Source organism: Hippocampus comes, unplaced genomic scaffold, assembly GCF_001891065.2.
Source record: "Hippocampus comes isolate QL1 unplaced genomic scaffold, H_comes_QL1_v1.1 scaffold101, whole genome shotgun sequence".
NCBI classification, from domain to species: Eukaryota; Metazoa; Chordata; class Actinopteri; order Syngnathiformes; family Syngnathidae; genus Hippocampus; species Hippocampus comes.
This window is the reverse complement of record NW_017805451.1, coordinates 35782-63751: the sequence shown is the minus strand read 5'-3', so window position 1 is coordinate 63751 and position 27970 is coordinate 35782. Positions and strand designations below refer to the sequence as shown.

The 27970-nt window shown below is 43.0% G+C and overlaps 4 protein-coding genes across 10 annotated transcripts in view; 3 read left to right on the top strand and 1 right to left on the bottom strand.

Annotated features, from left to right (window-relative positions):
* Nucleotides 1–9457, top strand: part of palm2akap2 (PALM2 and AKAP2 fusion) — a 73879-nt gene extending 64422 nt beyond the window's left edge. For 4 of the 5 annotated variants that reach the window (XM_019874048.1, XM_019874052.1, XM_019874049.1 and 1 more), the window contains 6 exons: nt 2142–2504; nt 2914–3012; nt 3101–3202; nt 3440–4817; nt 5312–5490; nt 7260–9457. In XM_019874048.1, the coding sequence (XP_019729607.1) occupies nt 2142–2504; nt 2914–3012; nt 3101–3202; nt 3440–4817; nt 5312–5490; nt 7260–7373 (2235 nt within the window). In that variant the 3' untranslated portion in view covers nt 7374–9457. The remainder of the gene's footprint in view (nt 1–2141; nt 2505–2913; nt 3013–3100; nt 3203–3439; nt 4818–5311; nt 5491–7259) is intronic. The other variant, XM_019874050.1, reaches the window with a different exon arrangement.
* Nucleotides 9458–10263: 806 nt separating this feature from the next.
* Nucleotides 10264–17566, top strand: slc46a2 (solute carrier family 46 member 2). Its single transcript, XM_019874053.1, has 7 exons — nt 10264–10913; nt 14067–14237; nt 14485–14697; nt 15571–15742; nt 15819–15902; nt 16006–16162; nt 16592–17566. Exons 1-7 carry the CDS (start codon nt 10425–10427, stop codon nt 16677–16679), a joined length of 1374 nt encoding a protein of 457 aa, XP_019729612.1. The 5' UTR covers nt 10264–10424; the 3' UTR covers nt 16680–17566.
* snx30 (sorting nexin family member 30) lies at nt 17182–25130 on the bottom strand. The gene is made up of 9 exons (XM_019874054.1): nt 24680–25130; nt 22521–22736; nt 21608–21718; nt 21361–21519; nt 20813–21002; nt 19940–20139; nt 19758–19847; nt 19438–19590; nt 17182–19222 (listed from the first exon to the last, which is right to left on the bottom strand). Exons 1-9 carry the CDS (start codon nt 24812–24814, stop codon nt 19145–19147), a joined length of 1332 nt encoding a protein of 443 aa, XP_019729613.1. The 5' UTR covers nt 24815–25130; the 3' UTR covers nt 17182–19144.
* Nucleotides 25131–25298: 168 nt separating this feature from the next.
* Nucleotides 25299–27150, top strand: inip (ints3 and nabp interacting protein). Of its 3 annotated transcripts, none has more exons than XM_019874056.1 (4): nt 25299–25489; nt 26203–26299; nt 26573–26660; nt 26749–27150. In XM_019874056.1, the coding sequence occupies exons 1-4, from the start codon at nt 25465–25467 to the stop codon at nt 26845–26847; spliced, it is 309 nt and encodes a 102-aa protein (XP_019729615.1). In that variant the 5' UTR covers nt 25299–25464; the 3' UTR covers nt 26848–27150. The 3 variants fall into 3 exon arrangements, with proteins under 3 accessions (XP_019729615.1, XP_019729616.1, XP_019729614.1); XM_019874057.1 differs by having other exon boundaries at nt 25301–25418; XM_019874055.1 differs by lacking the exon at nt 25299–25489 and adding an exon at nt 25714–26016.
* The last annotated feature ends 820 nt before the right edge of the window (nt 27151–27970 follow it).

Sequence of the window (27970 nt, the reverse complement as noted above, 5' to 3'; positions counted from 1 at the left end):
CGTGTCGCTGTCAATCTTTTCATCGCTGTCATCAGACATTGAGTCGCTCGTGTCGTCAGATAGCGACTCATCGGAGGAAAATGAATCACTCAGGTCCATAGGATTTCTATTGCCGCTCTTCACCATAAACCGACACCCGACTTGAAACTGATTGTTGACCTGCTGCCGCGTTTCGCCGTCGAGCGAGATTCCATCGTCGTTCTCCCTGACGATTTTGGTCCTCAGACGCTTTTCCCAAAAGCTACTGTATCCTGTTTCCTGTGGTTTTTCTGGCGCGCTGTCCTCAGCGTCTTTCTTTTTACTCTCCGTTTGGACCTCATTGGTCAAATATTCCACCTGGTCCCAGAGAATCTTGTTCTCCTTCCCCTCCGACTTCAGCTTGGCGGACAAGTCTGCTAATTTCTGCCCTTGACAGCTAATCTGTTCCTTTGCCATTCTGAGCTGAGCTTTCAGGTCTTTGACTTGATTCTCCAGCGACTTCTTTCCCTCCTCATGGAAAACATTGAAGAGCTTCTGCTTGGCAGAGTTATACCTGCCGCAGGCCAATTCCCTCACTCGTGACAACATTTTCTCTTGCGCTCACATGAACATGTTGAATTGAATGGTTGTAAAGCGTTCCGGGTGAACTAATTTGGATCTGTCAGCCATTACTGCAACATGTAGCGCTTGGCACATGTCGCACGTTCGCAAAATGTGTGAAATGCATACAGAGCTGTGATGTCGTCATACAAAGGGCATCCCAAACCTTTGTGAAGTCATACTTTCTCAGTTCCATGGTTTCACTGGCATCACCATGACAACTGGGAGCTGATGAAGGCCGGCACTGTGGTGCCCAATGTTTAGACTTTGATCAGTCTTTGTGGTGTAGTCGATCGCTGCTTACTCACGGTGTAGCACCTGCAGATTTGCTTTGTGGTCAATAATTCTTTGTAATAGTTTCTAAAAATAAAAAAAAATAAAAAAATCTGCTTTTGTGTCGAAACCATTAACTTTTTACCAGCATATTTTGGAAGAGTTGTTCAGGTTTGTGAAAACTTTACGTGGATTTTCAATATTTGAGGATTTTTTTTTTTTAATTCACCCTCCAAAGTTAAAACTCATGGACCGCTTATCGTGAACTTTGTGATGAAATGTGATGGTTTAATCTGCAACTGTGCCAAAATTAAATCAAAAATCAAATAATTATTATCCTTTTTTTCATAAGGGGTCGATCGAGGGCCCCAAAGGAAGCTTGGCATGGGGTAGAGATGTAAAAATGCAGTCTGACAATCGTTTCCCGATCACAAACTTTTAAAAGTTTTCCCATCACTCAATCGGAGCCATCTGGCTATGGTCTTGCCACATTTCTGCCACTTCTTTTTGTAATCTACCCCACAGGCATTTCTCCTTGGAATACAGATGTGTGTCCTCAAAAAAACTGCCTGATTCCACTGAAAATCAAGCTGTTTTGATCTGTTTTCTCTGAGGCTGTTGAGACATTTTCATAAAGCTGCCTTGGTTCCTGTCATTTTTGAGGCAGGCTCGCCTCATTCTCCTTTTGACTTGCAGTTTTTACCTCATTGGTTAACCCTTTTATATACAAATAATAACCTGTAACCTGATAACATGATAAGCTGTCCACTGGAGTGACCGCTGTCCCTGAAAGTGTTAAATATTCCACTTGGTCCCAGAGATATTTTTTTTCTCCTTCCCCTCTGACTTCAGTTTGGCAGACAAGTCAGCTAATTTTTGTCCCTGACTGCTTATCTGCTCCTTTGCCAACTGGAGCTGAGCATGAATGTCCTTTACTTGATTCTTCAGAGGAGCATTTTTCTCCTCAAAGAAAAGTTGAGTTAGCTTCTGCTTTTTCACATGGTACCTTCCCACTGCTGCCTCCTTCATTTGTGACAGCATATTGAATTGAAGAAGACTTTTGCCAGGTGAAGCGTCTGAAATGAAGGCACAATGTACAATGAATGAAATCCGGTACTTGCAGAGCCAGGATGTCATCCCGCAAAGGGAAGATCTTCACAGCAGCTTTCACCACTGCTGTGATTTTTTTTTTTATACCGAAAGTTGTTCAAAATTGACAGATTCAAGAGATTGCATTGCCTTGCTAAGCTCTTACTCATTTCCATCTTTAATTTCTCCTCTGTTCTCAGGAGATCCGCTACCTTGATCAGGTACTGGATGCGGCCTCAGAAACACCCACTAATGGAAACTCCTCCCCATCTGCATACACCAAACCCATCAGCGTAGATGGAATGTACTCGTCTGTGTGTGTGTCCAATTCCTCTCCTGGTTGTCATCAGCCAATCTTTGTGGAGGGGCAAAGACAAACCACCTTCCTACATCAGGATGAATCCAGTGCAAAAACCAACGGGCATACGCCAACGGAGGAACCGAGCCACAGCGGTGCAAAATTTGAGCTCAGAGCTTTCCAGGAGGAAAGAAGGCCGGCAAAACTTTACACCCCAGGAGAAGAGCAGCACGTCAGAGTGACGAGGAGACGAAATCCAGATGAGGTCAGTGGTCATGTAATCAGCGCAGAGTTAAACTCCAATTGAGCTTGCATTTCGCTTTGTTGAGAGTGCCGTAGATAAGGAGGAATGCAGCATGGTGCATTACTGTGCCCTGACATCTTTTCATCGCAATCCACTGGATTTAGTGAAATGGCACATTTGCGTTCTTATTTTCCAATGATGCTTCCATGTGCTAAATCAACAAAACAAACTCCACCCAACCATTCTTTCCTAGTGCAGTTGTTACCCTGATGGCAAATGTACCTAAAAGTGCAATACCATTGAATGTTATGGTACTTTTTAGAAGGGGAAGTAAACTGAACCAGCCTGCAAATGGGCTCTAGGGAAAACGACAGGACCAACATAGTTTACTGTACTGTGCTTTAGACATGCTCAAAAGACTTTCTGACAGGTCCAGGAGTTGGAGCGTGAGCGTCAAGAGCTGATCCGAGACCAGGCAGTGAAGAAAAACCCTGGCATCGCTCAACGTTGGTGGAACCCTCCACAGGAGGTAGTTAACGACTCAATATTTGTTGATTTTGTAATATTGAGACACTCGTCGAACAAAGCCTGTTGGTTGATTTCCCCGTTTCTTTAAGGTTCCTTTGGAGGAGCAACTGGACCCCGAACAGCTCGAGTCTCTCCGAAAATACCAAGAGAGAAAAACGCAGAAGCAGAATTCATCTTATTCATACACACAGGTAGCAGACAAGTACACATAAGCAATAAGTGCCATACCACATGCTATTCCCATCTAGACAGTAAGGAATGTGATCGGGGCTGCTGGGTAAAAAATACTAATCATAATAAAATCAAAAATAAACTAACTGCTAAATATATGGGATATTGGATGCATGGTAAGTGCCGGATTCCTCTCTCCTGTTTTGAGTCGATGGTGATTGCTTTCTGACGTTCAGTCTTCTCATCCATAACGGCAGCCCCAAGTTACTGGACCTCCCACGCTGGTGACTTTTGACCCAGAGTTAATCAGGAAGGAAGACATTGTGGAAAACAAGATTGACTTCTCATCTGCCAGAAAGCAATTCCTGCAAGCGGAAGTGACCAAGAATTCCATAGCTCCTCACATATACTCTGCCAGACCCTTTTCCAAGTCCAACCATGGGAACAGCAACACTGTTCCAGAAACCGGAGAGTGTCATGTGACTTGGTCTGATGAAGGCATTGCAGGAGAATTTACCAGCGTTCGTGCTTTCATGACAAATGTAAGTGATGAAGAGGAAGGGAAGAGCCAGATACCCCAAGGCTATCACCCCGAGGAGTCAGACTCGGGACTGGAAGAGTTATCAGTTCGCTCTCAGGACACAACGGTGTTTAGCTTGGATAGCGTTTCAGACAGTGGGGCCTCACTTCCACCGACACCGCTACCACTGACCCCAGTGTCACCGTCTACCCCTCAGCCCACTACGCCAGTCAACGGGCGAACCACTGGCAGTGCAGCGGAGCATGAGCTTGAATACCAAGCAGAAGTCCTTGTCCAAAATGTGATCCAAAATGCCCTCTCGACAAATGGAGATGACTGGCAGTCATCTCTCCCGAACTTAGATTCTTCACAGATGAGCAGCCCTGTGTCTTCACTCTCCGCTTCAACAAGTAGTCCAGTGCCAGTATCTTCCTCCCCTGTGTCTTTTGGGGAAGCTGACCATCTACAGTCAGCTGTCCCCCTCAGAGCTGCTACATCTGAGGAACAGGTTGCTTTCCAAGAGAAGCCTATAAAAACACAAGAGCAACAGTCAACCTCATCCAGTCCGACTCAGTCATCGCAATCCTCTCCAACTCCTTCTCAGCCTATATCTCCACCACAGAGACCCAAAGTGGGAGGACCGAGAATCAAAATCCAGTCTTCTTACACGAGAGCACTCGCTTCCTCGGCCCCGGTTGCTGCGCCGGATCCTTGCCCTGTGAACACGGCCAATGTACCCAGGCCAGCCACAGTCTGCCGTCCCCCTTCCCCTCCAAGTCCTGAAAAGTCAGAGTTCAGCTACTTCAGTAAGTATTCCGAAGCGGCTGAGCTACGTAGCACAGCAGCGGCAACAAAAGGCCCTGAGGTGGAAGTGGCAAGCGGACCATTCCGCCTTCGCTCCAAGAAACAGCGTACGTTGTCCATGATCGAGGAAGAGATCCGAGCAGCTCAGCAGAGAGAGGAAGAACTGAAGAAACAGAGAGAAGTGCAACCTTCTGCCATTCCTCAAATTCCTGCAAGAACAGGAGTACGGAAAACCACCATATCCCCGGCAGACAAGTTGAAGAGCAACAGCTTGCCAACAAGACTCACACTGACATCAAGGACAGCACCAGGTTAGTTGACACGCTTCCTGTGTGACACCTGGTACGAGATGATTGACTAACTAAACCTCATGGAATTCACATCAGGATTTATGTTAGTAGAGTAAATGTATGATAAAAATAAAATGGGGTTATTCGCGGTGGTGACCCCTGAATATGGGTTAAGCCAGGGGTAGGGAACTGCGGTTCCTGGAGAGCCATATCCTGCTTGTTTTAGATCCCTCCCTCTTCCAACACACCTCATTTCAATGATCAGCTCATCAGCAAACGCTGTAGAGGCCTGAAACAATCATGAGCAATTAAATCAGGTGTGTTGGAGTAGGGAAGGATCTAGAACAAACAGGATATGGCTCTCCAGGAACCGGAGTTCTCTACCCCTGGCTTAAGCCGTTAGGGAAAGAAGTAGGTGTCGAAACAGTGAGAATTACTGTCCCAGTTGGGTATTCCAAATGAAATGTAGACCCTGTTGTGTGCTTCATGTAACCATTTAAATTATTACACCCTAGGAAAGATCGAGAAGGTTCGACCTGCTCCGCCTGTCTCCCCTTCGCCGTCAGAAGGGGCGCTATCTGACGCCGGCAGTGAGGATTCCGGAGGATCTCGGCCCAAAAACTTCATGCAGACTCTCATGGAGGACTATGAAACACACAAGGTGAAGAGGAGGGAGAAAATGGAGGACAACAGCGTAAGTATTCAGATGCACATGCAAAGCCAGGTGTTGAGAAAGAGATACTTGTTTCCGTGTAGGAAGTTAATATTCACAGCTGTGAACTGTTACAAAATGCAGTGCCCTAGAGTGTGATTTGCACAGTAATTATTTCAGTTAGGCTTAGTCTTGAAACTATCTTATCTGTGTGTGGATTAGGCAACACTCCAAATGCCAAATGCTCTCTGGACAGTGTTGGGCTTCATAAGGATTCGTCATTTCACTGACTTCACTTTCATTTCGAGTCTGCATGCGCCAATACGGTAGCTAACCAGGGGAACATTTCCAATCTCGAAGCAGGAAATGAAAGTAAAAGTAGAAGACACGGGGGCGGTTGTACTGAATTTTTAATAAAATTGTTGACATGCCATTTTATTTAGATACGGTATGTAAGATTATTGTCCATCGTTTTTGGGGTTTTTTTTGTCCAATGTGACGTGTGTTGACTCTGTGTACTGTTGCTTCTCTCCTGCTGATCGCTCAGTATGCCCGTTTGTTGCTGGCTAACGAGGTAACCACCGAGGTACCTGACGCACACCAAAACCCTGATCACTTCCTTTGCTCGCAGACCTGGGTAGCACTGCACTGAATCAAGAATATCATCTCAGACGTATGAATGTCCTGATTGTTTTAAATAAATGAATGCCTTAGTCTAATTACAGTAGCCACAAATCAGTATTTCTCCTATTCATTGATGATATCTTCATTCCAGGGGTGTCCAAGTGTGGTTCCATCTAAAACAGGCTGTATAGGGACTCTCAAGGACTAGACTTGGACACCTCTGTTTATTCAGTCTCCTCGACATTAAATCTCAGCAGTGAAAATGGATGAATTTGCTTGTCGTGAATATTACGTCTGTCTACAGAGCCAAATGTGTCCCAGGTCTGTTTGTGATCTCACTGTTACCATCCCACTGTGGTATTGCTGATGCATGTGCTTGTTGTTGATTAGGAAATACCTTTTACCCACCGCACCCCACTGAATGCACAGTAGAATAAGATTAAACCGGCCGTCGCTCTTCCTTGTTATTTACATCACAAATAAATATCTTTATACAGCAGTCTAGTACTGCTTGAGGAGGACATGTGGTAATGTAAAGTTTGTGGCTTGTTCCTGGAAAGTCATCAAGTGTTTTGGAGAGCATTAATCCACCGTTCGGTAAACATGGATTCCTGCACACTTTTGCTGTCCTTGATGGTACACGTGTGTGTTGGCCTTGGCACGTGTGTGTACGTGTGTACGAGGTGCACCTGATCAAGCTTGACGTACTTGAAGGACGCTGATCAAATATCTTGTTTTGATTGTCAAATACAAAGGGGGAGTTTTATTATTGGGAAACAAATGCAGGGGGCATCTTTGTAAATTAGAATGCGGAAGGCTTCAAAAAGGGAAGCTCACCGAGGCACAATAGCGCAATGGTTCGCACAGCCGCCACACGGTTCTGAAGTTGAGGATTTTGAATTATAAAAGCATTCCTTTTCGGTTCATTGAAGACCCGAAAGTGTACATATAGTTGTGATTGATTTGTCAGATATAAATGGTTCAGAAAATGATTGGATGGGTCCCACCCCTCTAGTGCCTCGTGCTAGACAGTGAGCGTTTGTCCAGTGAACCAAGAGCTCCCTCTGTGGTTGACAGTGCATGGTGAACTCAAAGAGGGCATGTCGAGTGGTTCCATTCTGCTGCCAATAGAAACACGCATTTAACGCCAAAATGTTTTTTTTTCTCTCTTTATTTCTTTTTAACAGGTCTTGGAGGCCACTCGCATCACCCGGAGGAAAAGCGACATGGCCCTGAAGTGGGAAGCCGGAATCTACGCCAATGAGGATGGTGAAGAGGAGGAAGAAGAGGAGGAAGAGTGAAAATAGGATGGGAAGGAAAAAGGACAAGCAGGGGAAGCAGTATTTGTTTTATTCTTAGTGTTCTGATGATCAATTCTGGTCTGACCAGTGGAGCTCAATGAGGAAGTGTATCAATTTCTGGACGGGGATTCTGCAAGTGGAACAGAATGTAGGTGATGCAAGAGCATGAGACGAAAAGAGGGTGATGCAAAAGACAATTTGCATTCAAGATGCAAGAAGGAATCGTGGATATGTCAATTTTCTTTTGAAAGGTTGCCTGAAGGTCACTGAAGGTTTTGTGTGCTTGACAGCCACCAATCATCCGTTGAATACGTTTAAACATCAGTCTGGCATGTTCGTGAGGCCTCACATACTGTATTCATCATCAATATACGGAGAGGCTGCGTTTCCAATATTTGCAGCTGTCGACAGCCGTTCAGGCAGCCACGTTCCATCATGAGATCCTCCACTGCCTGAGACTGGCGGATACGATTTCATCTCCAATCCCATTTGGCCACAATTTGATTCAGAGAGTGAGCAAGAAGCAACAATAGAACGAAGGTTGTCAATATTCCGTCTCATTTAGTGACTTCGTCTCTGTGAGGTTTTAACAGGAAGGGGAAAAAGTCATGTTTGTGTATCAGGAGTTTTTGAGCAGGCTGTAGAACAGTATTGTACACCGTATATATCGCGGTCCTCTAAAATCACTTATTTTACCATTGGTTTGTTGATGATGTCTTTTGTAGGCGGCAGTTGTATCATATTATGAGGTAGGATTGTGTATTTGACAGATGCACATTTAGTCCCAGTGTACTTATTATACTTGCAAGGTGACTACCGTGTGATGGCAAATGTTGAAAAAGAATGAAACTTTGTTTTATAAAAAGCGGTGAGAAAAAGAGAACCAGTTTGCCTCTTTAAGACAATGAATATTCATCACTCGACAGCAAATCATGAAACCGACTCGACAATGATCTGGGATGAATGTAAATCCCGGCTACGTGTTCAAAAGAGTGAACGAGAGCACAAGGAATGAATTCTATTTACAAGTGTTTATACTTTAGTGTGTGTTTCTATGCCACTTGAACTGAAAAGTAGCAGTAACGTTCTACTCTTCGGTCTTTTTTCAGATTTTTTTTTTTTCCCCCTCAGCATGCGAATGTCAAGAGGATGGTGAGAATGCTTTTAATCCAAAAGGTCACCATTTTAATCTGCCAGAGTGTCTTGCTCCAAGTGTCCTTCAGCTCGACACTGACCTGTCCGCACCCTCGACCTCACTCAACTCAATCCTCAGCAAAACATTCAATGCAAACACAAACTGAGGTAGTGTGCTCACTACGGTGAGAATTGTGGTCAACTTAAACACAACACGCCCTGATTGTATTCATAACTATGATCACGTGTCTGGAAATTATTCTTTGTTTTATCTGTTCTGTCAAACAACCAGGATTGAAAGCAAAGAATGTGCCGAGATGTTTTCTCTCAAAAAAAAGGAAACCAAAACCAAAAAAAAAAAAAGCTCTGATTCAAAATCTCCCTTATTATTAGTTTTACACATGAAATAATATATTTAAATTATGTATCCCTTTTGCGGTAACGCTAATGCAATATGACACAGGTGCAGGACAAGGGGCAAAATGAAGCCTGTCAAGTGTTGACAAAGCTTTCTTAAAAAGTATTTGAAAGACTTGTTGAGTTGGTGTGCTACATAAAAAAAAAAAATTTAAAAAAAAGAATGCACTCCGGGATGAATCCTTTGCATTGCATGGTAATTTTATTGGCTTATTTAAATGCACTCAGAGCATCAGTTGCTTCGTACGACTGACTTTGATGAATATGCGGCTTTTTCGTTTGAATTCTTGATGCAGAGATGATTTTATTTATCTTTTGAAAAGCTGGTAGCTTGGTTTTTACCCATCCTGAGTCGCTTCAGTGTGTGACGATGCAATTTTATGGTCGAGATTATAACCTCTGTCCTTATGCAGTTAACCACTCGTATGTTCATATTGATAATGTGCTCCACTTTATAGCACGTGTACGGCTCACAGTTATCCGCCTGTTATACATATTATAAATATTTTCTCATTAAATACAAAACCTGACAATTTTCTGAGTGGTTATTTGTGTGTGCCAGGACGTCTAACGGCCTTTTGATTGCATTCTGATTCTGAATAATATAGCTGATTCTTAAAAACTGGATGATATGAAATTACTCACTATTAGCTTATAAATCAACTTCTGCATTAAAAAATGGATCACAAGTGACAATGTCAGAAGACAGATGATATTCTTTCATACATTTTTTTTGTTTTTTTACAGAATATGTATGTACATATATAGACAGTATTGTCAATGTGGTTTCGTTTAGTGGACAACAGCACACTGGTAATATTGGTAATATTTTGTTTACCCTATTGATATTGTCCAGATAAACATTGATTTTATTCTTTTTTCCATCGTCATACATGTCTAAGTGCATCTTTATTGGCTGTATTTAGGAGCCTAATGTGCATTGTATGAAGGTGGTGATAAAAAAAAAAGAACAACTAAACTGTATAAATAAAGATACAGCGCAACAGCTCTGATCACAAGCTGCAAATGCAGACTGCCAACAACTTCCGGTGATGCACTGTATTAAAGATTTACCTTCTTTATTTTATTTTATTTTTTTAAATACTTTTTCTGAAAATGCGACTGATAGGAGTGGACATTAACACAAAAAAATATATTACTCACATGCACAATAACACACGAACGGTTGTTTGTTTTCTCCTCTACACCCCTCGGGATCACTTGCAACAAGTCTACGATCTACCGGTCGATCGCGATCGACGTAATGGACACCCCTGATATACAGTGTAATAATAAAATGCACTTTTATTGCTCACATAGGATGTCAACCTCTGAATGATTTACGATAAATTGCACTTGCAGTAAGTAATTTAATGACCAGAATGAGGAAGTGGAACTTTACCCTCACAAACGGTTTTGTGCTCAACTTCCCTGACTCCATTATAACCTCTTCATTCATATAACGTCGCTTTTTCAATCATGAACACTTTTTAAGGAAGCATGGCGACGCGGAGCTGGTGTGGAAGCGCTTTCGGGGTGGTCCGCCGAGTTGAGTCGCTCGTGGTGCTCGAGCAGCTGGGCACCTCTTTGTTCGACACCGCCCTGCTCATGGTGGTCAAGGACCGGTGCGCCAACGCCACCTCCCCGGGCACCAATGACACTCGTTTCGCCGGGGAGGAAGAGCAGCAGCGAGCCATGTCGGATTTCTATTTGGTCAATAACCTCATCGTCCAGCTGACGCCTATCGTGCCCGCTCTCCTCCTCGCCAAGGCGGGCGACCGCGGCTGGAGGAGAGCGCCCGTCTTGGTACCCCTGTGCGGGTACCTGCTGTCGAGCGTCACCCTCCTCCAGGTGGTTCTTTTACGGTTGCCCATCCAGGTGATGTTCGGGACGGCGGCTCTCTATGGGATATCCGGCGGCTTCTGCGCTTACTGGCCCGGCGTCATGACGTTGGCGTCGCTCGGCTCCGACACGGAGAATCGCTCCAAGGTGAGAAAACAATCTGTTTTTACTGTCAAAGGTCACCTCGTTTATTTATTTGGGTTGAACAATTTAAAAAATGTAGTGGACGTTGCATTTTCGAGATAACAATAAAATGCAACAAATTAATTTGAAAATATCTTTCACTTAACGCAAAAACTACCATTTTTTTAACCTATATTGGGTTACTTTACCCCATCAGTTGTACATAACGAATGAACTGAGAGAAGTGGTAAGGCAGCACGGTGATCGACTGGTTAGCACGTGCGCCTCACAGTGCAGAGGTCTCGGGTTCGAATCCGGGCTCCAGGCTTGGTTGTTCTTCTCTGTGAGCCCTGTGATTGGCTGGCAACCAGTTCATGGTGTACCCTGCCTGCTGCCCAAAGATGGCTAGGAGGATGAAGCGGTTAAGATCATGGATGGATATATGTATAATCCAAAATTTAAAAAAAAAAAAAAAACATTTGTTCAAATAATTACTTGAGGAAGGGTAAGTAAAAAGTAGGAAAACCCACTTCAATACTGATGAGTAACTTCTGATTTATCCATCCATCTATTTTCTAAATTGGTTTATGCTGACGGAGGGTCTCGGGCGTGCTGGAGCCAATTTATTATTTTTCATTTGTATTTTATATATATATATATATATATATATATATATATATATATATTTATTTTTTAATCAGATCATCGAATCTCAAAATAAAACAAATCAATAATATGTGAACGTGCAAATTCATATATTGCCCACCAATGCCACTCAATTAATCCACATCAACGAGAACATCTTTGTCAAATCTAGCAAACGGTGATAAATCAAAACAAAATGTGGTAAATTCAGCCCAAAGAATGTGTCTTGTGATATTTAGCTTCCACTCAAACAGCACAATAGGCTCACCAGGCAGAAGTTAAAAAACAGGAACAATGTGTCATGATTCTGTTTGGATTACATTTGGTTTTGTTTCATGTTATGTTGCTTCTTTGTGTTCTTTTTTTTTTATTTTTATTTTTTAAATATATCCCCCCCAACACACACACACACACACACACACACACACACACACACACACACACACACACACACACACACACACACACCTGTTCTTGTCATCCTGGTTCCTTGTGTTAACCAATCAGCTCCCTCCAACCTTTCGAGTTGTCCAGGTGTTTCTCATTGTCTCATCAGTTTGCTTGTATTTAGTTCCCTGCTCCCTGTCAGTCTTTGTTGCATCATTACATTTGTTTGCTGTTCCTAACTTGTGTTGCTGTGTGCTAGTTTGTTTCGTGTGATTGTTGTGACTTGGTTTAATGTTGTCTTGTTGATTCTGTATGTTATGTGTTATTTTTGGACTTTTTGTTTTCTTTTTGGAAAATAAATCCACTTTGTTTTGAGTTCACCCTGCCTTGCGTTCCTGCATTTGGGTCCAACTTTTTGTCACTTGCACAACAACCCGCAGTGGATATGAAAAGTGGACATAGTGTAGAATGCAATAAGCTGCCAACAGGATAGAAGTTAGCCCTGGTTGTAAATACTTTTGAAACCCATTGAAAAAAAATGCTACCGCCTACTCCCACTTATGATTAAGGCCTTTTAAAGCATGATCACATTCTTTTAATAATTTTAGTCAACTGCATGTATTTTTTTTTACTTTGCTTTTAAATGTCTTCAACTATTCCTTTTCCCACTTTGCTTTTCAATGTCTTAAATTATTTTGTTTGTCAATGCCTTTTGACTTTTGTACTTTTACCAATGTGAACCACATTAAGCTAAAGATGTGCTAAGCTAATGGCTTCTTTAAATAAAGCTGCCTTGCCTGACACCCCCCCATCAAAGCTGTTAACGATATACAAAAAAGACACCAAGCTAAATAATTTCAAAACGTTTTCCAACATTAATGTGACCTGTACTACAGCGTACAAGAGGTTAAAACAGTAAAAACATTTGAAGAGGGAAAATAAAATTGTATGACATTTCCAAAAGCAGAACGGAAAGTACATCATATCCACAGCAGATGAAGTAGAAGGCAATGCGGTTAAAAAAAAAAAAGTTTGTAGACGTTAACTTCAAAAGCTATCATTGAAAGCTAGGTTTGTGAGCGCACGTTCAAGCTAACATTGGAAGCTAATGTTAATATATATATATATATATATATATATATATATATATATATATCCCTAAAAGCATTCCATTTTCTCAAAAACTGTCAGTGCACCTTATATGGGGATCAATATTCTGATTCCTAGGGCGTAGTATTGCAAATGTTCTATAAAGCGCTTTATTACAGCTGCAGCGGTGGTGAAAGTGCTCAATAATTAAAGCAATATTGTATTGTATTCTCTTTAGCGTAGCTTCATCTCGTGGATGCATAACGCAATCTCAGCCATTATTGTAGCTTCTATTCTATGCGCCTTATAATATGATGTACTTGTATATGAAAACTGTTTTAAAATAGGCCATTCATGGAAGGTGCGCCTTTATCCTCCGAAGCGCCTTATAGTGTGGAAAATACGTTTTTACATATACAGGTGCCCGACGAATCCGACAAACTTTTCCAAAATAGACCATATATATATATATATATATATATACACAGTGATCTCTTTCTACTTCGCGGTTCGTTTATCGCGGGTTCAGTGCATCTCGGATTTTTTCAAACAAAAAAAAAAAAACTTTTTTTTTTTACATATACATGGAGTGCAGTACTGTATATGTTGCTCTACGTGACTCGCTGTTGTTTTGCAGCTTCTCGCGGACGTAAAAAGAAAAAAAAATATTTATTTTTTACCTGTTTGTTAATTGGACGCTACTTTGCGGATTTTCGTTGATCGCGGGTGGTTTTGGTCCCCATTAACCCCGATAAACAAGGAATAACTGTGTATATATATATATATATATATATATATATATATATATATATATATACATATTTAATTTTTTTGTCCAATGTGACTTCCTTTTTAACTGGGGACTTGCATAACAATCCTCGAGCCCATTTTGAGCCTGATTCCCCTCTTCCAGTCAATGTCAGCAATGTCGATAATCGAATGTCTCATAGATTATTGTGACGTGCAACAGAATAATAGCCAAATAGGAAGTAATCTGAACCTCCTGAGGGTTTTGGAGTTTGATTGGTTTATGGGAGTAATTTGTGTCTGTTCCAGGCTATGATGAGAGTGGAGCTTATGTACGGAGCGGCGGGCCTGCTGGGCAGTCTGCTGTCAGGTCATGTGTTCCTACTGTATAGTTCTAGTGTTGGACATGGAACTGTCCTACTTTGCATCTGCACGCTTCTCCAGCTGCTCGGCCTCACTCATGCCACCGTGCTGCTGCAGGTCCGTGTCTTTGGAACTTCTGCATGTTTGACACAATAAAACTGGATTAAAAATGAAGCCAAGGTCCTTGAACAGCTTGACACTATCACTTACATTCCTGCACTTTAATGAACTATTACTGAGTGATGAGAAGTCATGAAGTCCGTGTAATTTCTGTACGTTCAATTATATTTTCCAGTTGACTGCATTTTACTTGAGTGTGAGTACTTCTGTCACCCAATGTTGGCCATTTTCTGACTTCATGAAGGTAAAGCAAGTATCAAGTGAGCCTGAGGAGCGCAGCCCCCTCCTCCTTGACTCCTCCGCTGGCGTTCCTGCAGAGACGTCCAAAAGGAAGAACACGGTAAACGTGGTTCTGCTCTTCTCCGCGGCCATCTTGTACGGCTCCTCGGTGAGCGGAGCCATGGAAATCCTGGGCGTCTTTGTGATGAAAGAGCCACTCAACTGGAACGCTGCCCAAGTATGTGTTCTATCCAATTGTGTACAAGCCATTAAAAGTCAAATTCCTAGATGATCGTATTAAATTACATTTTTCAAAAAGGTGTTTAGGGTGGCACGGTAGTCGACTGGTTAGCATGCCAGCACATAGTATTTGTTAAACCCCGATGTGCAAGAGAATAAAACAAAGGCAGATTCGAGATCAGTGCAAAAAATTCATCTGGAAAGGTTTACTTGCATCCCAGATTTAAAAAAAAAAATGTTGACCAGTGTAATCGTGAAGAATAACACAGATTTTTTTGATTTTTGATTTTTTTTTTTTGCACACACTGTTGCATGTTTATAGTTTTTAATATTAATTTAATAGTCTTATTTTGCCTGTTCTTTTTTATTTATTGTCTTTTACTGTGTAAAGTGCTTTTGAGTGTTTTTAAAGCGCTATAAATAAACATACATAAAATAACATAAATAAAATTGATTTTTATTTTTGTTATTATTATTATTGTTATTATTATTATTGTTGTTATCATTATTATTATTATTGTTATTATTATTATTACTGATCCAGCTTCATCCAGTTGTGTGCCAACCAAATGTGTCGAACTTTTGACAAGAAAAATAACCTCAAATTAATCTCACTTTGTTGTGGTTTGCATCGATAAATGCTACCTATGAGTTGTAATCACTGAAATCATCATTTTATATCCTCTGTAGCATCAAAACATCCGAAATGTCCTCAAACATTGTGACCTCCTAATGGTCATGTCTTACACTTTGGCCTGCAGATAAATTCTTGAAATCTCACCTCTCAGCGCCCTGTGGTAGACAGAAACAATATCCCAATCGGGGATTACAAATGAAATGTACCGGTGTGTTAAATAGTTTGCTCCTCTAGGTGGGTTACGGCAACGCAGCGGGCTTTGTGATCTTCCTCAGCAGTTACCTCGGCGCCATTGCTTTTCGCCGCTGCGTGAGCGACGTCACGCTCATCCTCATCGGCATGCTTTCATTCGCCTGCGGGATCTACTTCATGTCTTTCGTCACCGCATCTTACATGTTCTACCTCGGTAAGCGTCGTCTTCTGCTTTCTGACCTGCTCCCGTATCGGGGGACCGTTCTAATATCGACGTCATTTCTCCGCAGCTCGCTCGCTCAGCCTCTTTGCCCTCATCCCGCTGCCTACAATCAGATCAATTCTCTCCCAGCAGGTTCCAACATCCCTGTGTGGTGAGGAGCAATTGTTTTGCTAGTCAAACTCCCAGAAACATGTGCGTACACAAGACCCCATGTACCTTAGCGTCCCCTTTGTGTTCTGCCTCATTGCCATCAGGCATCACTTTGACAGCTCTGCAGCTGGCGTTGAGGTTCGCAGCTCTGGCGTACATCCCTGCCTTCACTAAACTCTACCAGAGAACACTGGGCTGGTTCCCAGGTTTCGTCTTCACCCTCTCCAGCATACTGGCAGTTCTGGGAATGATTCCCATCAGGTGCTTTTCACCTCATCTGTCCGTATGAAACGTATCGCTACGTTTCAAAAATAGCAACCGCCTTTTGTGAGGTGTGTGTGGTTGACAAGGGATCCGGATTATGCATTTGGATATACGCTACCTTTACTGGTGAACCTAATTTGACCTTCTCTAAACATTTGTATCTCCATCCAAGTGTTTGTGTCAGGAGACTTTGCACAATTTGATAGATCCCCAACAAAGACCAAACACGTTCTGATGCAAGTCGCAAATTTTTATTTTTATTTTTTACTCTAACACTCAACAATCAAACTTGTGCGTTCAAAAGTTTAGACAATGTCAAATAAGGTTAACCGGTCAGAGTGCACACAGGTTCACCCTAGTTTCACCCACAATAATTCTTCTTTTAAACGACGTGTATTTGAAACGGATTATTCTTCCTCCCTGCAGTGTCGTGGGATGCAGACAGACTCAGCCAAGACGTCCCAAAGAGACAGAAACGACGGTCGAGCCACGGCATTCGGATAAGGAGAACTGAAGCCCGCTTCCTCCGAAGATAAAACCGTGAACACTTCAGAAAGGAAAGATGAGCAGATGTGTGTTTTACGTCACACAGTGTGCAGTCTTTGGAATAACTAGTGTGGAATGAGATCTGATGAAAAAAAAAAATGGACGGCAGAGATCTCGAACCTCTCACGGTGTGAACAAGGTTGCATTATTTATCACGTCTTTAGATGCTTTTTATTAAATTTCAATGAATGAAAATGTGCTTTTTCACTATATTGTAACTGTTAAGCGAACTAGAAATAGAGGAAAAACTTCACAGATCAATATCAAATCAATTTATTTTAATATTGGTCCAATATATCCCAAAATAGTTTGAGGTAAAGGTAATCGCGTCAGAACAACATCAATATCCAGGCCTCATATTTATATCTAATTACAAGATGTTCAAGTGTACAGAATGAACCAAAAGTAAAAATGTAAACATCGGGGACCAACAAAATAGAACAAAACTGAGGTTATTAGCAGTTAGCTTAAAAAAAAAAAAAATCATGGTAAGTTGATCCTATTTCTGCTGTGTTGCAATGCAGGAAATGATGCGGACGTTTGGGCTTGGCGATTTTTTTTTTTCCAAGATGAGTACAGTACATTCATACTAATTATTCGTACGGAATATGTTGGCAGCTGTCATCTTCTTCCCATTTGGGCTTTCAACCTGTCGATAAACATTCGGCAAGCAAGATCAAAACACAAAAGCAAAATCGCCGCCAGAATTGGTACTTTTGTCAAATCAAAAGACATTTTCAAGAAAAGTTTCAAGTTGGGATGAATCCTGCATTGTTCATTAACCAGCAGGCAAAAACTCGACATGAAGCTCTATCAAAAATAGACGCTATGCTGTTGAGGTTAAAAAAAAAAAAAGGAAATTCCTTCAATATACAAGCTTCATATTGTTAGTGAGATTGTGTCATCCCTTCTTAATGCTTCCAGTTTCACATTAAATGGATCCTCCGGCAATTTCTCGGCTGTACATTTGGGATCATTTACACAAAACAAAATCATTTTAATTGAAACAATTATCATTTGTTTAAATATTAACCACTGCCACTTTTGCTCAAAGGCATCAATAGATGTCGACGCCTAACTAGATTCTAGTCAAATGCAGCAAAACATTTGCTTGGGATACAAGCCGACTTAGGATCAGGCGCATCCCTAAGCGGTACGTAACCTTAAATATAATCACTAGAATCCTGAAATTACAATTCCCTCATACTTTTTGTGCTTTTTTTTTTTTTTTTTAAGTTCATACAGCAAGTTAGTATGCCTCCGAACAGGAATGGACCAGGCGATTGACTTCGTATCAGTCATGTACAGTTGCACACAAAATGAGTCATTCCTAAGATCGCCATTTAAAAAAAAAAAAAAAAAAAAATCAGGCCATTTTTAGTCGCCAAGGAACAAACTTGCAGAAGTTTGCCAGAAATCAACAAAACAAGAATAACTGAAATAGCTTAACGCAGCTGATATTGCAAGCCGTCGATGTTCATAATCCTTTTTTCTTACTGATGCAAACATACGCTGCAGTGTTTTTTCTTTTGTTTTGCTTTGTTCCCCCCCCAATTTATACTGCTCCTGTCCATCCATCTGCCAAGTGTGAGGTTACTAACATCAGATAGGTGGACTCTTTCCTGTAAAGCACTGTCCTTTGAGAAGCATTTAAAGACAACAATAAAAGCTGAGATGACAAGCAATACGTGTTCTAATTAGTCAGAGCAATTTAGTCCCAAACTAATGGATCTGATAAGGTTCAGTCTTCAAACTCTGCGCTTTCATCGCAAAAAGCTCCTTCTTGCCCCTTTTAGCTGAAATAAATGACCGATAAGGGATGAGAGAGCTAACGTGCTCATCTGAGCTTATTACGCAAAGTTGTCGCAGCACTCTCAAGGCCGTGTTGTGAAACGCGGGTGCCGCGGCAAATTTCACCTTTCTGCAAATCGATTTTTCTCGTGAACTGACGAAGTCGAAGGACACAAAAATATCTGCGAACCCTTGCAAAACAATCATGACCACGATTGGAATGAGCTTGTGGCTTTATCTGAGAAGCTGACAGACCAAGGGACCAAAAAAAAAGAAAATAATAATAATAGTACCCTTGTCTCATCCTGTAAAAAGGATGAGAAAAAAAAACCCACGTCTCCTTAGCGTGTGGTTACGTAAGCAGCATTGGCAACTGTTAACAAATGATATGAAGTAGAAAAAGAGCAACGGCGTGAAAAAGAATGGCTGTCGATAGAAAGTCGCCGCTCTATGACCAGTTGACGCATACACATACTGTGTACGCTGCGGTCACAGCTTCCTGAAAAGGTCCGATGATGACAGTCAACTCTGGAAAAACGGGGACACGGTCCTTCATTTGGGAGTCCAAAGGCCTGCTCGGTCCTTGGCGTGAAAAAGTGCGTGATGGACAAAAGTCACCGGGGCGAGCGGGTTAAAGGCGCTTCAGTCCGTTTCGCTCGTTTGGTCTTCGGTCTGTTTGTCCTGCAGGACATTGATGAGCGACTCCCACGCTGCTTGGCACTGCGGAGAAGCGCAAAACAACACTTTTAAGTACAGTCTGACAATAAAATAATCTCATTTTTAAAGCGTGGGTGACAGGCAGGGAATAGCAGGAACCCAGGGCAAACGGTGTAGCGCGTCACATCACGCCACATGTTGTACTGAAATCTACTAGCGTTGTCTGACAAGGTTTTCGGACCCTCCGGGACTGTGCAATGCTATGATACAATGCGTACCTTCTCGTAGTAATTGATGTTTTTGTCGGCCATGCCACCGAGAAGCTGCTTGAAGTCCTGTCGCTTGTTGCTCTGCCAGCGCTCCCAGTCGGCCTTCAGGTCGGCGTTGAAACACTCCACCTTGTCCTGGCACCGCTCCACCTCGGGCGGCATCTAGCGGGAGACACAGAAGCACTACTGCGCTACAGGGGGCTCTAAATGCTACTGCGTACAGGAGAACGGCCACTTTGTGACGTTACCGTGGACGACGGGTGCAAAATGACTTGGCCCACCGCAAAAGGTGGGAGGTACCAAATAAGACGAACAATGACGATGCTTACAGGCGTTCTGTCCTCCTGTTTGCGCAGTAGGGCGGCTTCCAGGCGTCCCTCGTACTCCGCCTGACTTTGGTCGCGCTTCTTCAGAACATTCTGCAAAGAGTCGATTTTTGTTGGTGTTTTTTTTCCAATGCTGCGATTTGTTATACGGGCGAGGAAATTGAGAACATTTCCATCCATCTCACCTTCATGGATTCGATGTAGAGCATATACTCTCGTAGTACAGGTAGGAAGTCCTGGCCCATGTTCTCACACAGCTCATCCATCGCCCCGCAACACGTCGAAACGGAGCTCGCCACCCCCTCCAGGGGGCGCTGCAGTTCCCCTTCCGAGCCCGTCCAGTTCGAGTACACGGCGCCATAGTCGCGCAGCTCAGTCAAGTGCTCTAGCGAGGTTGAGATGAGCGGATAAAGAATCTAATCATCTGTTCGGTTCAGGTTTATAAACGTCATTCGTCGGTGATTCTAGAGCAGTGTTATGCGGAGGGGGAGGAGGATGGGATTCAAAGGCCGTAAACCAAACCGCAGACTACGGTTAAAAAGAATACAGAAGTGGAGGCAAAAGGTTGTGTTATCTTTGCGTTGCTTCCTGTTTCACAACATCGAATCCGACTTCCTCACTGACAGCGTGGCTAACTGTGCTGGAGTCCGACATGTTTCGGACCCTTTTGTCGCGATAGCAACTGTACCGAGTGCCTTTGGTGTCCTCATCAGAATCATGACGTCATTTCACAGAAAAATCAAAGTCTCTGTATGCGCACATCACAGTACAGTTGATGAGTCTCATAGAGTACAACTCGTCTAGTTTTCCACGCATCTTGATATTTCGTGATTGTCTTAAATGCCCTTGTAACACGGTTCTGCCTCCCAAAGGTCAGTTTTGGTACTACATCTTGGTTGGGGGAAGGAACTCATTATTGTTGAGCTAGGATGTGTGTGTGCTGTGCTGTGCTGTGTTGGTCATCAGGAATACAAACCATCCATGCCTGATGAGCGTCTATTGCTCCAAAACGTATACTAAGCCGAAATGACTTTTGGTGACCGGCTTCAGTTTGTTACCTGACTGCTCTTTGAGGATCCTCTGAGCAATACGGTCGATGGTGCCCAATTTTTGGCTAAAAGTGTCCAGGTATTCACCCATGGCACAGAACTCGGGCGGCCGCGCTCGCAGCTTGTAGCCTCCGGTGACGTGCTTCACCGACTCGCCCACCTTGGTGAGCAGCGCCAGACCCTGCCGCTTGTTCAGATCCTGCAGACGAATAATACGCTCAGCGTTCCAGTGCAGTGCATATCGGCCACATTTGTCCTCTTTCAATTTTACTGAATTCAATCTTGAAATTGAGTGTGAGCATGAGAGTGAAGATTGTCCGGACGGATTTGGTGGATGACCGCTTTATTGCAGTCAGGGAGAGGCTACTTGTATCCTCCTGGTGAGAAAGTCAATGCAATTTATTCGGGATTTGCATCCATTGTAATTTTTTCCCCTTGCATCAGCAGGTCTCTTTTTGCGTTCCCCTGCAACTGATTTATTGGGGTTGCTAAACAGCTGATGTTTGCAAAACATTTATTGTTGAATTAAAATGTTTCCCGCCTGCCGGTGGTCTCACCTTAGCAGACAGGAAAGCGTTGAGATGCGGGTTGAAGGACAGGACTGGGTGGTCTGCAACCCGCTTCAGGAACTTGTCCAGCGCTTTCATGCGAGTTCCGACAAACTCTTCCGAAAAACGATCCACCACGCCCTTCATCACAAATTTCTCCGGCAAAGGCTGAAAGAAAAAAAAAAAAAAGAGGGCGAAGAGTGTGAATGGAGTGGTTTGTAGGCGATCGGCAGTGCGGTTGTTGTGGTCAATTTACAGGGATGAGGTGGGTGGGCTGGCTGTCCTCCAGTTTGATCCTCAGCCAATCGAAGTCTTGATAGCGGCGTCGCACACAGTATTCCGGAAGGTCGAATTCAATCCGCGTTGTCTTGATTGAACAGATACAAAAAATGGCGGTGATGGGGAATGTTGTTTTTCACAGCTTTTGTTCTATCAGACCAAAAAACGTTGTTTTTTAATCCTTCGGTGTTGTATGTTAAAGTTTTGATATTATTTCCGATTTTTACAATAAGGAAACTTTAACTTTTTTTTTTAACAAGGGTGTGCTGACTTTCATTCACGGATGCACATGAGGGCTCATGTAGAGCCCACCGTGCAGTCTTGTTGACAGGCCACTGTTAAAAGACCTTGCATCCGCTCTCTTAATTAACACTCAGCCTTTATATTTGACGGTGATATTTGTTCAAGCTTTTTCAAGCACTTAAAGCACATAGCAACGGTTGCCCTGATGCTAGCGGGCGACTCCTGGCATTGTCTCCCCACCTCTATTTCATTGCAGAATGGAAATGGCCTGCATGGCGATGGCGCTCTCAAGTCGGTCAAGCAGGGCGTCGGTCCGGTAAATCAAAATGATCGAATTTATCACTGAATAATTTTTGTAATGGAATGAAGGGAAAAGTACTTTCCCAAAATTGAATTTGTATTCCATCAGCCATGCTTAGTTTCTCACATTCTGATACAACATGACGTGTTGAGATGGTCATGATTTTACAGCTTTCTCCGCTTACATGTTAAATATGCGTCTTCATGTTCAAATAAAAGCAAAAGCTGACAATGATTGCAGATCATTCACAAAATCACCAATGAAAAAAATATGATCCCTTTATATGGTGAGATCAACTCGCGATCCAAAATGGATGTTCCACACGTGACAACATCCAAAAGCAGACCTTGGTGGACACTCTGTAGGTGATGTAGGTCTCCATTGTAGAAACGTGCTTCTTCGGGTCATCCACCGTGACAAACAGGTCCCGGGTTTCGGTGGAGTCGTAGTAGTCCCGGGGGTCTGACTCGATGTCGTCGTCCAGCTGCAGCCTATTGAACAGCGAGGATGCTGAGGCGGGACTCGGCGTGTCCACTGGCGTGCCATTGGACAGTCCTGCCTCCTGTGGGGACAAAAGAAAAGAAAAAAAAATCAAGACAAAGAAGTGATAGAATGTTGCAGTTGTTTTTCTCTGTGAATGAGATGATTGTGGAGGTCGCGGCTGCATGCTTGCACCACCAAATCATGTGACGCAACATCTGCATACACTGAGTTGAATGCTGGGACGATGTGAGCCAAACATTTGCGCGATACACTGACAACGGCAGCTATTTATACCAAAAGATAATGTTGTTGTGCTTGTGTGTGTTTGTTTCATTAGGACTGAAAGATAAAGCGTCTTTCACAGGTCCAGTAGGTCATTGTACTAGACAGACATGCATGCTTACGACTCTCTTCAAGGTTAGATTTACACTGCGGGGTTCAAGTGATACAATTCCAATCTTTGGCTCTTAAGATGCTTCATTTCACACTTCTAACTTCGGGCAGATGTTACGGACAAGATGCAGCCAGAACAAAACACACACACACAAAAAAAAAGCTGCTATCCACACACCATCAGAATCTTGAAGAAACAACATATGATCGAGAGCATACAAGATTTTTGGAATCCTGATCATGCTTGAAAGTTTACACAAGACTGTGCAAAACCTCTACAACCTGTAATACTTAAATGGCTGAATTCCTACATTTTTTTTTTTTTTGCACATTACATTCCCATGTGCCGGCTCTCTCCCACGCCCTCACATGCATTCACTCTCCTTCGCCCTCTCGGCGCCAAGCCGAGCTCGGTCTTGGTTGTGACTTTGGGTCTTCTTTTCTACACTGCGGCGCAAAGCCTAACTTGTAATAAAAGCGGCCATAATTGCATTGGGTTGCATCATTGTATCACAGTGAATGGACAAGCAAGCCTCATTCACTCAGTTCAAAAGAAGTAACACACAGAAACCAAATGATCCTGATCTGGGCTTGCTAATTTACAAAAAATGACCGATGTGTGAATGTCGATCCTGTACAGTTATTCAGTATCTGGGAAATTCGAATAATACTTCAGACTCTACAAAGAAATGAGTTTTCGAAATGTTGGCCAATCGAAGAGCATATATGTGAAAATATGTACATGTACAGCATTCAATACTTACTTGGAGCTACTTTGGCCTGAAATGTGGCATGGAGTCGATAAGTGTGCAGCACTGCTCAGGTTCCCCGGACCTGAATCCAGTTGAGCACATCTGGGACATGATGTCCTCGCTCCATCCACCAACACTACATTGCACCACACCACTGTCCAGGAGTTGATGGATGCTTTAGCCCAGATCTGGGAGGAGATCCCTCAGGAGACCATCCGCCACCTCATCAGAACCATGCCCACGGGGTCGTACTGAGGTCATACAGGCATGTCGAGGCCACACCCACTACTTTTTGACTTCTTTTAAGGACAATACATCAAAGTTGGATGAGCCTGTAGTGTTTTTCCACTTTTAATTTTAAGTGTGACTCCAAATCCAGGCCTCCATGGGTTAATAGATTTGATTTCCATTTTGGTGTGATTTTGTTGTCAGCACATAAAACTATGTAAAGAACAAAGTATTCAAGTAGAATATTTCATTCATTCAGATTTAGGATACGTCATTTTAGTGTTCGCTTGTTACTAGTGTCATCATCGTTACAAACTGATTTTGTGTTCATCAGATCCGCTATGATCATGAAAATCATGAAACTCGCAGAATGTCTGCCTGTATCGTTGTAGTGTTAATTATTCTGTCGCTGGTTTAAGGAAGGGTTGTCTGCCACTTACCTTCCGAGCATAATAACAACATTTATAAAGACTGAACAGAGACTGGTTTGTTTTAGTCCGTGGTAATTGATTGGTATTTGGAAGTGGTAAGTTTTCAAATATTCCCCTCATTCAACGTGAACAACAGGTTTCGGAAAAAACATCCTCGCTGCTTGTTTTTGTGTTATAACGACCAGGCACGGCTTGGGTAAAGCCTGGGTCCTGCCTACCTTGTCGCCCCCGGCGGTAACGGTGACATCTGGCCCCGGGGACAGCGACTCGTCGGCGGCGGACAACGGGTGTAGAATCTCAGCGATGTGCTTCTGCCCCGAGCTGGCCAGGCCTCGCTGGGCGCCGACGCTCATCGTGCGGTCGGCGCGGGGGCTCGCCTGCTAGTCGCGGCGAGCAGCAGTCCAGTCTACGTCGGAAAGTTGCGATTGCGCGGACAGGGGAAAGGATTTTGTGTTCCGTCTTGTAGTTAGGAACGGAGATTGGAAGCCGCTGTTTGGTCGTAATAGTCAGCTGACACCCACAGCGCAGATGCGGAGGTTAAAACTGCGAAAACCCGGAAGTAAACATCGTGTGTGACAACAGGACGTCTAACGTTCGCTTTAAATGTACAAGCATGTAGTTAATCATTTGTGCCTAATGGGTATTCGTCGACATGAACACGTTTGCATAAAGGCATAAACACCGTCATGTAAAGACTTTGTGTGCAACATTAATGTAACATTTTGATCTACATTACTTTTATGTTGTTTTGCAATGCAAATTTGGTACCGTTATAAGTATACATAAATGAAAATGATTGTTTTTCTTCATTACGTAAAATGATTTACCGTTTGCCATATTTTGTTCAGGCATTAGCACAAACACCTCACTAGGGCTCGGGCGCATCTTCGGCGTGTTGTCATACACGAGTAGGAGAGCGCCGGGTCGACAGGGGGAAACTACCACTTATATCCACTAGTATACGGTTATTAACTTCATTTGTCGTTATTTTGTCATCGGCAACATGTCTGCTAATCCTTCGGGGCCAGGTAAATTTACATTTTTTTGCGAAAACGACGTTTTAGCGCGTTGTCCTTCCGTAGCCTCGCTTCGAGGTGTAGGGTAATTATCTTGACCTTTCTGCTCGTGTAACTAATCTCAGTGAAATCTTGAAGCAGGCGGCAAATCATCAGCAAATGTTTCCTGAACTGGTGAAAATTATTTGTATTGTACACTAAAGAACTACACTTGATGAAAACGCTAACGACCAAATTTTTCGGGTTCATCTGTTCACTCATGCACCAAACACGTGACTAACTTCTCAAAACAGCGAGGCTTTGCACATCATCGATGATGTCATTTTCATATAACGGATCATGCATTAATACGCGTTCGCAAATTACTTCCTCGGACCAAAGTGTCCCAACGCTAATGTGATAGAACATTATGTTGCAGTGGTGTAATTGGAGATTTGTGAAAACGTTTCAGAAGTCTCCACTTGCACCACAGAAAGTCACTGGATTCATTTGTTATGGTCGTGAAAGCCGTACCACGTATTTGCAGGAGACAGAACCAAGTGAGGCCACATATACTTTCCTTTTAAGATTTAAAGGGTGTAGGTTTAATAGTCTGTGCGCTGCATGCTGTAAATGATTGTGGATGTTGTAAATTTCTCAATTTGCCTTGGAGTGCTCTTTGTTTATGAGTGATGCTCACTGGTGCTGATTTGCCTTCCTTATTTGTGTTCCTTTACTTCACGCAGGCTTCCAGAACAAGGCCCGAGTACAAATCCTGGCCGAGCTGGAGAAAGAAAGGGAGCGCTTAATGCAGAATCAGACTGTGAGCACTCCAGGAGCCAGGTATCGCGACAGTTCCCAACAACTCGCAACCGAGGATATTTTACTGCAGTATTTAGGACTTGAAGTCCAAATGGATCAGGAAATGGGTTTTGGTTGGTAGTGAAGCATCTCAAGATTTCCAAAATGCATTAAATAAGTACGCCTACACAAATGACTCCAGTTGGCATTTTCTGTGTTGACCATAACGGTAATAATTAAGGATCCACTGTCAGGGATTTGATAATCGTCTGTAAGACTCCACTGATAAGATGCTCTCTTCCATTCATTTCACAGCATCCCAATAGCCCGTCACAGCATGAAAGACTTCCGGGATAGTGCCGAGCAGCAGCACATTGTTGCCCAGCAGAAAGCTGCCTTGCAGGTCAAACATTAGGAAGCTCTCACACGAAAAGTTGAAAGTGTAACCCGGAAGTAGTTTACAATTTGCTTATCTGCGTCTTTTCCCGCAGCACGCACACGCACACTCGTCAGGCTTCTTCATCACTCAGGACTCGTCATTCGGCAACCTCATCCTCCCTGTGCTTCCTCGCCTGGAGCCCGAGTCGTGACCGTTGGCCACAACGCGTGCGCACGTGAACCACGTCTCACTTCCAAGTTTCCTCTTTGGGTCTTTATCCTGACACTGATCTCTGGGAAGTTGGAATCCATTGCAGTTATTTTGGAAAAAACAACACAAAAAGTCCCTTTCGACATGTTTTAACACTGGGATTTTAATCTTGTATACTGTGTATGCAAATATGTGACACCTTTTATTGCCACGATTGCCATGATTTGCAAATTTAGGGTTAATTTCCTCCATCTTCCTTTAATTGTTTGTAATGCTGTTTGGAAAATAAAATATTCATACTCAATTGACTGAGTTTGTTGATTTAAAAAAGATGAGCAGAGGTGTTGGGTTCGATTCCGGCTTCCTATGTGGAGTTTGCATGTTCTCTCCGTGCCTGCATGGGTTTTCTCCGGGTACTCCATTTTCCTCCCACATTACAAAAAAACATGCGTGGAAGGTTACTGGGACACTCTAAATTGTCTCTTACTGTGATTGTGACCGTGAATGGTTGTTTGTCTATGTGTGCCCTGCAATTGGCTGGCAACTAGTTCAGGGTGTCCCCCGCCTACTGCCCGAAGATATCTGGGATAGGCTCCAGTACGCCCGCGATCCTCGTGAAGATAAATAAACAGGTTTAAGGATGGATGGCTTGACCATCAAGACCAACAACAACAGCTTACTTGAATTTAAAAACTGATTTCCGGTGTAGTTTGGCCTGATAAACACTGCTCAGTGGTGTTTGTTTAAATCTACAAAATGGAAAACGTCAAGTAAAGGGTTTCGAAAAACCTATTTTAAAAAAGTGCAAGTTATTTTTTTTTCATGAGATCATGGGTTTTTTTTGTGTGTGTGTGTGTGTACCTGTCTTGCATCTGTGAAGCCAACACACTGTACTTCTTTGGACCGGCTTCATGGGACATTGGGCATCTTATTCCATCCAAATTTCTTACTTGTGGTTCCCCAGGAAGAGACGCAAAGTCGTGCAAGCAATGCACATTCATGAAGAGAGTCGAATGAATTTTGACCATAAGAGGCCAGCACTGCACTGCTCATGTTAGCACTAACCGACGTTCTAAATCACTAGTGGAGGGGGCTTCAGTCTGAAGAGCAAAGGTGGAGAGAGT

Bases quoted from the DNA above. Each gene is read 5' to 3' on its own strand.
- slc46a2 (XM_019874053.1), top strand. From the start codon at position 10,425: ATGGCGACGCGGAGCTGGTGTGGAAGCGCTTTCGGGGTGGTCCGCCGA. The intron at 15,743-15,818 runs GTAAGCGTCGTC...ATTTCTCCGCAG, and splicing joins ATCTTACATGTTCTACCTCG to CTCGCTCGCTCAGCCTCTTT. The intron at 16,163-16,591 runs GTGCTTTTCACC...TCCTCCCTGCAG, and splicing joins CTGGGAATGATTCCCATCAG to TGTCGTGGGATGCAGACAGA.
- snx30 (XM_019874054.1), bottom strand. From the start codon at position 24,814: ATGAGCGTCGGCGCCCAGCGAGGCCTGGCCAGCTCGGGGCAGAAGCAC. The intron at 21,719-22,520 runs GTCTGCTTTTGG...TGTTCAATCAAG, and splicing joins CCTACAGAGTGTCCACCAAG to ACAACGCGGATTGAATTCGA. The intron at 21,003-21,360 runs GTGAGACCACCG...ATTCGTCTGCAG, and splicing joins ACGCTTTCCTGTCTGCTAAG to GATCTGAACAAGCGGCAGGG.
- inip (XM_019874055.1), top strand. From the start codon at position 25,887: ATGTTGCAGTGGTGTAATTGGAGATTTGTGAAAACGTTTCAGAAGTCT. The intron at 26,017-26,202 runs GTGAGGCCACAT...TACTTCACGCAG, and splicing joins TTTGCAGGAGACAGAACCAA to GCTTCCAGAACAAGGCCCGA. The intron at 26,661-26,748 runs GTCAAACATTAG...CTTTTCCCGCAG, and splicing joins AGCAGAAAGCTGCCTTGCAG to CACGCACACGCACACTCGTC.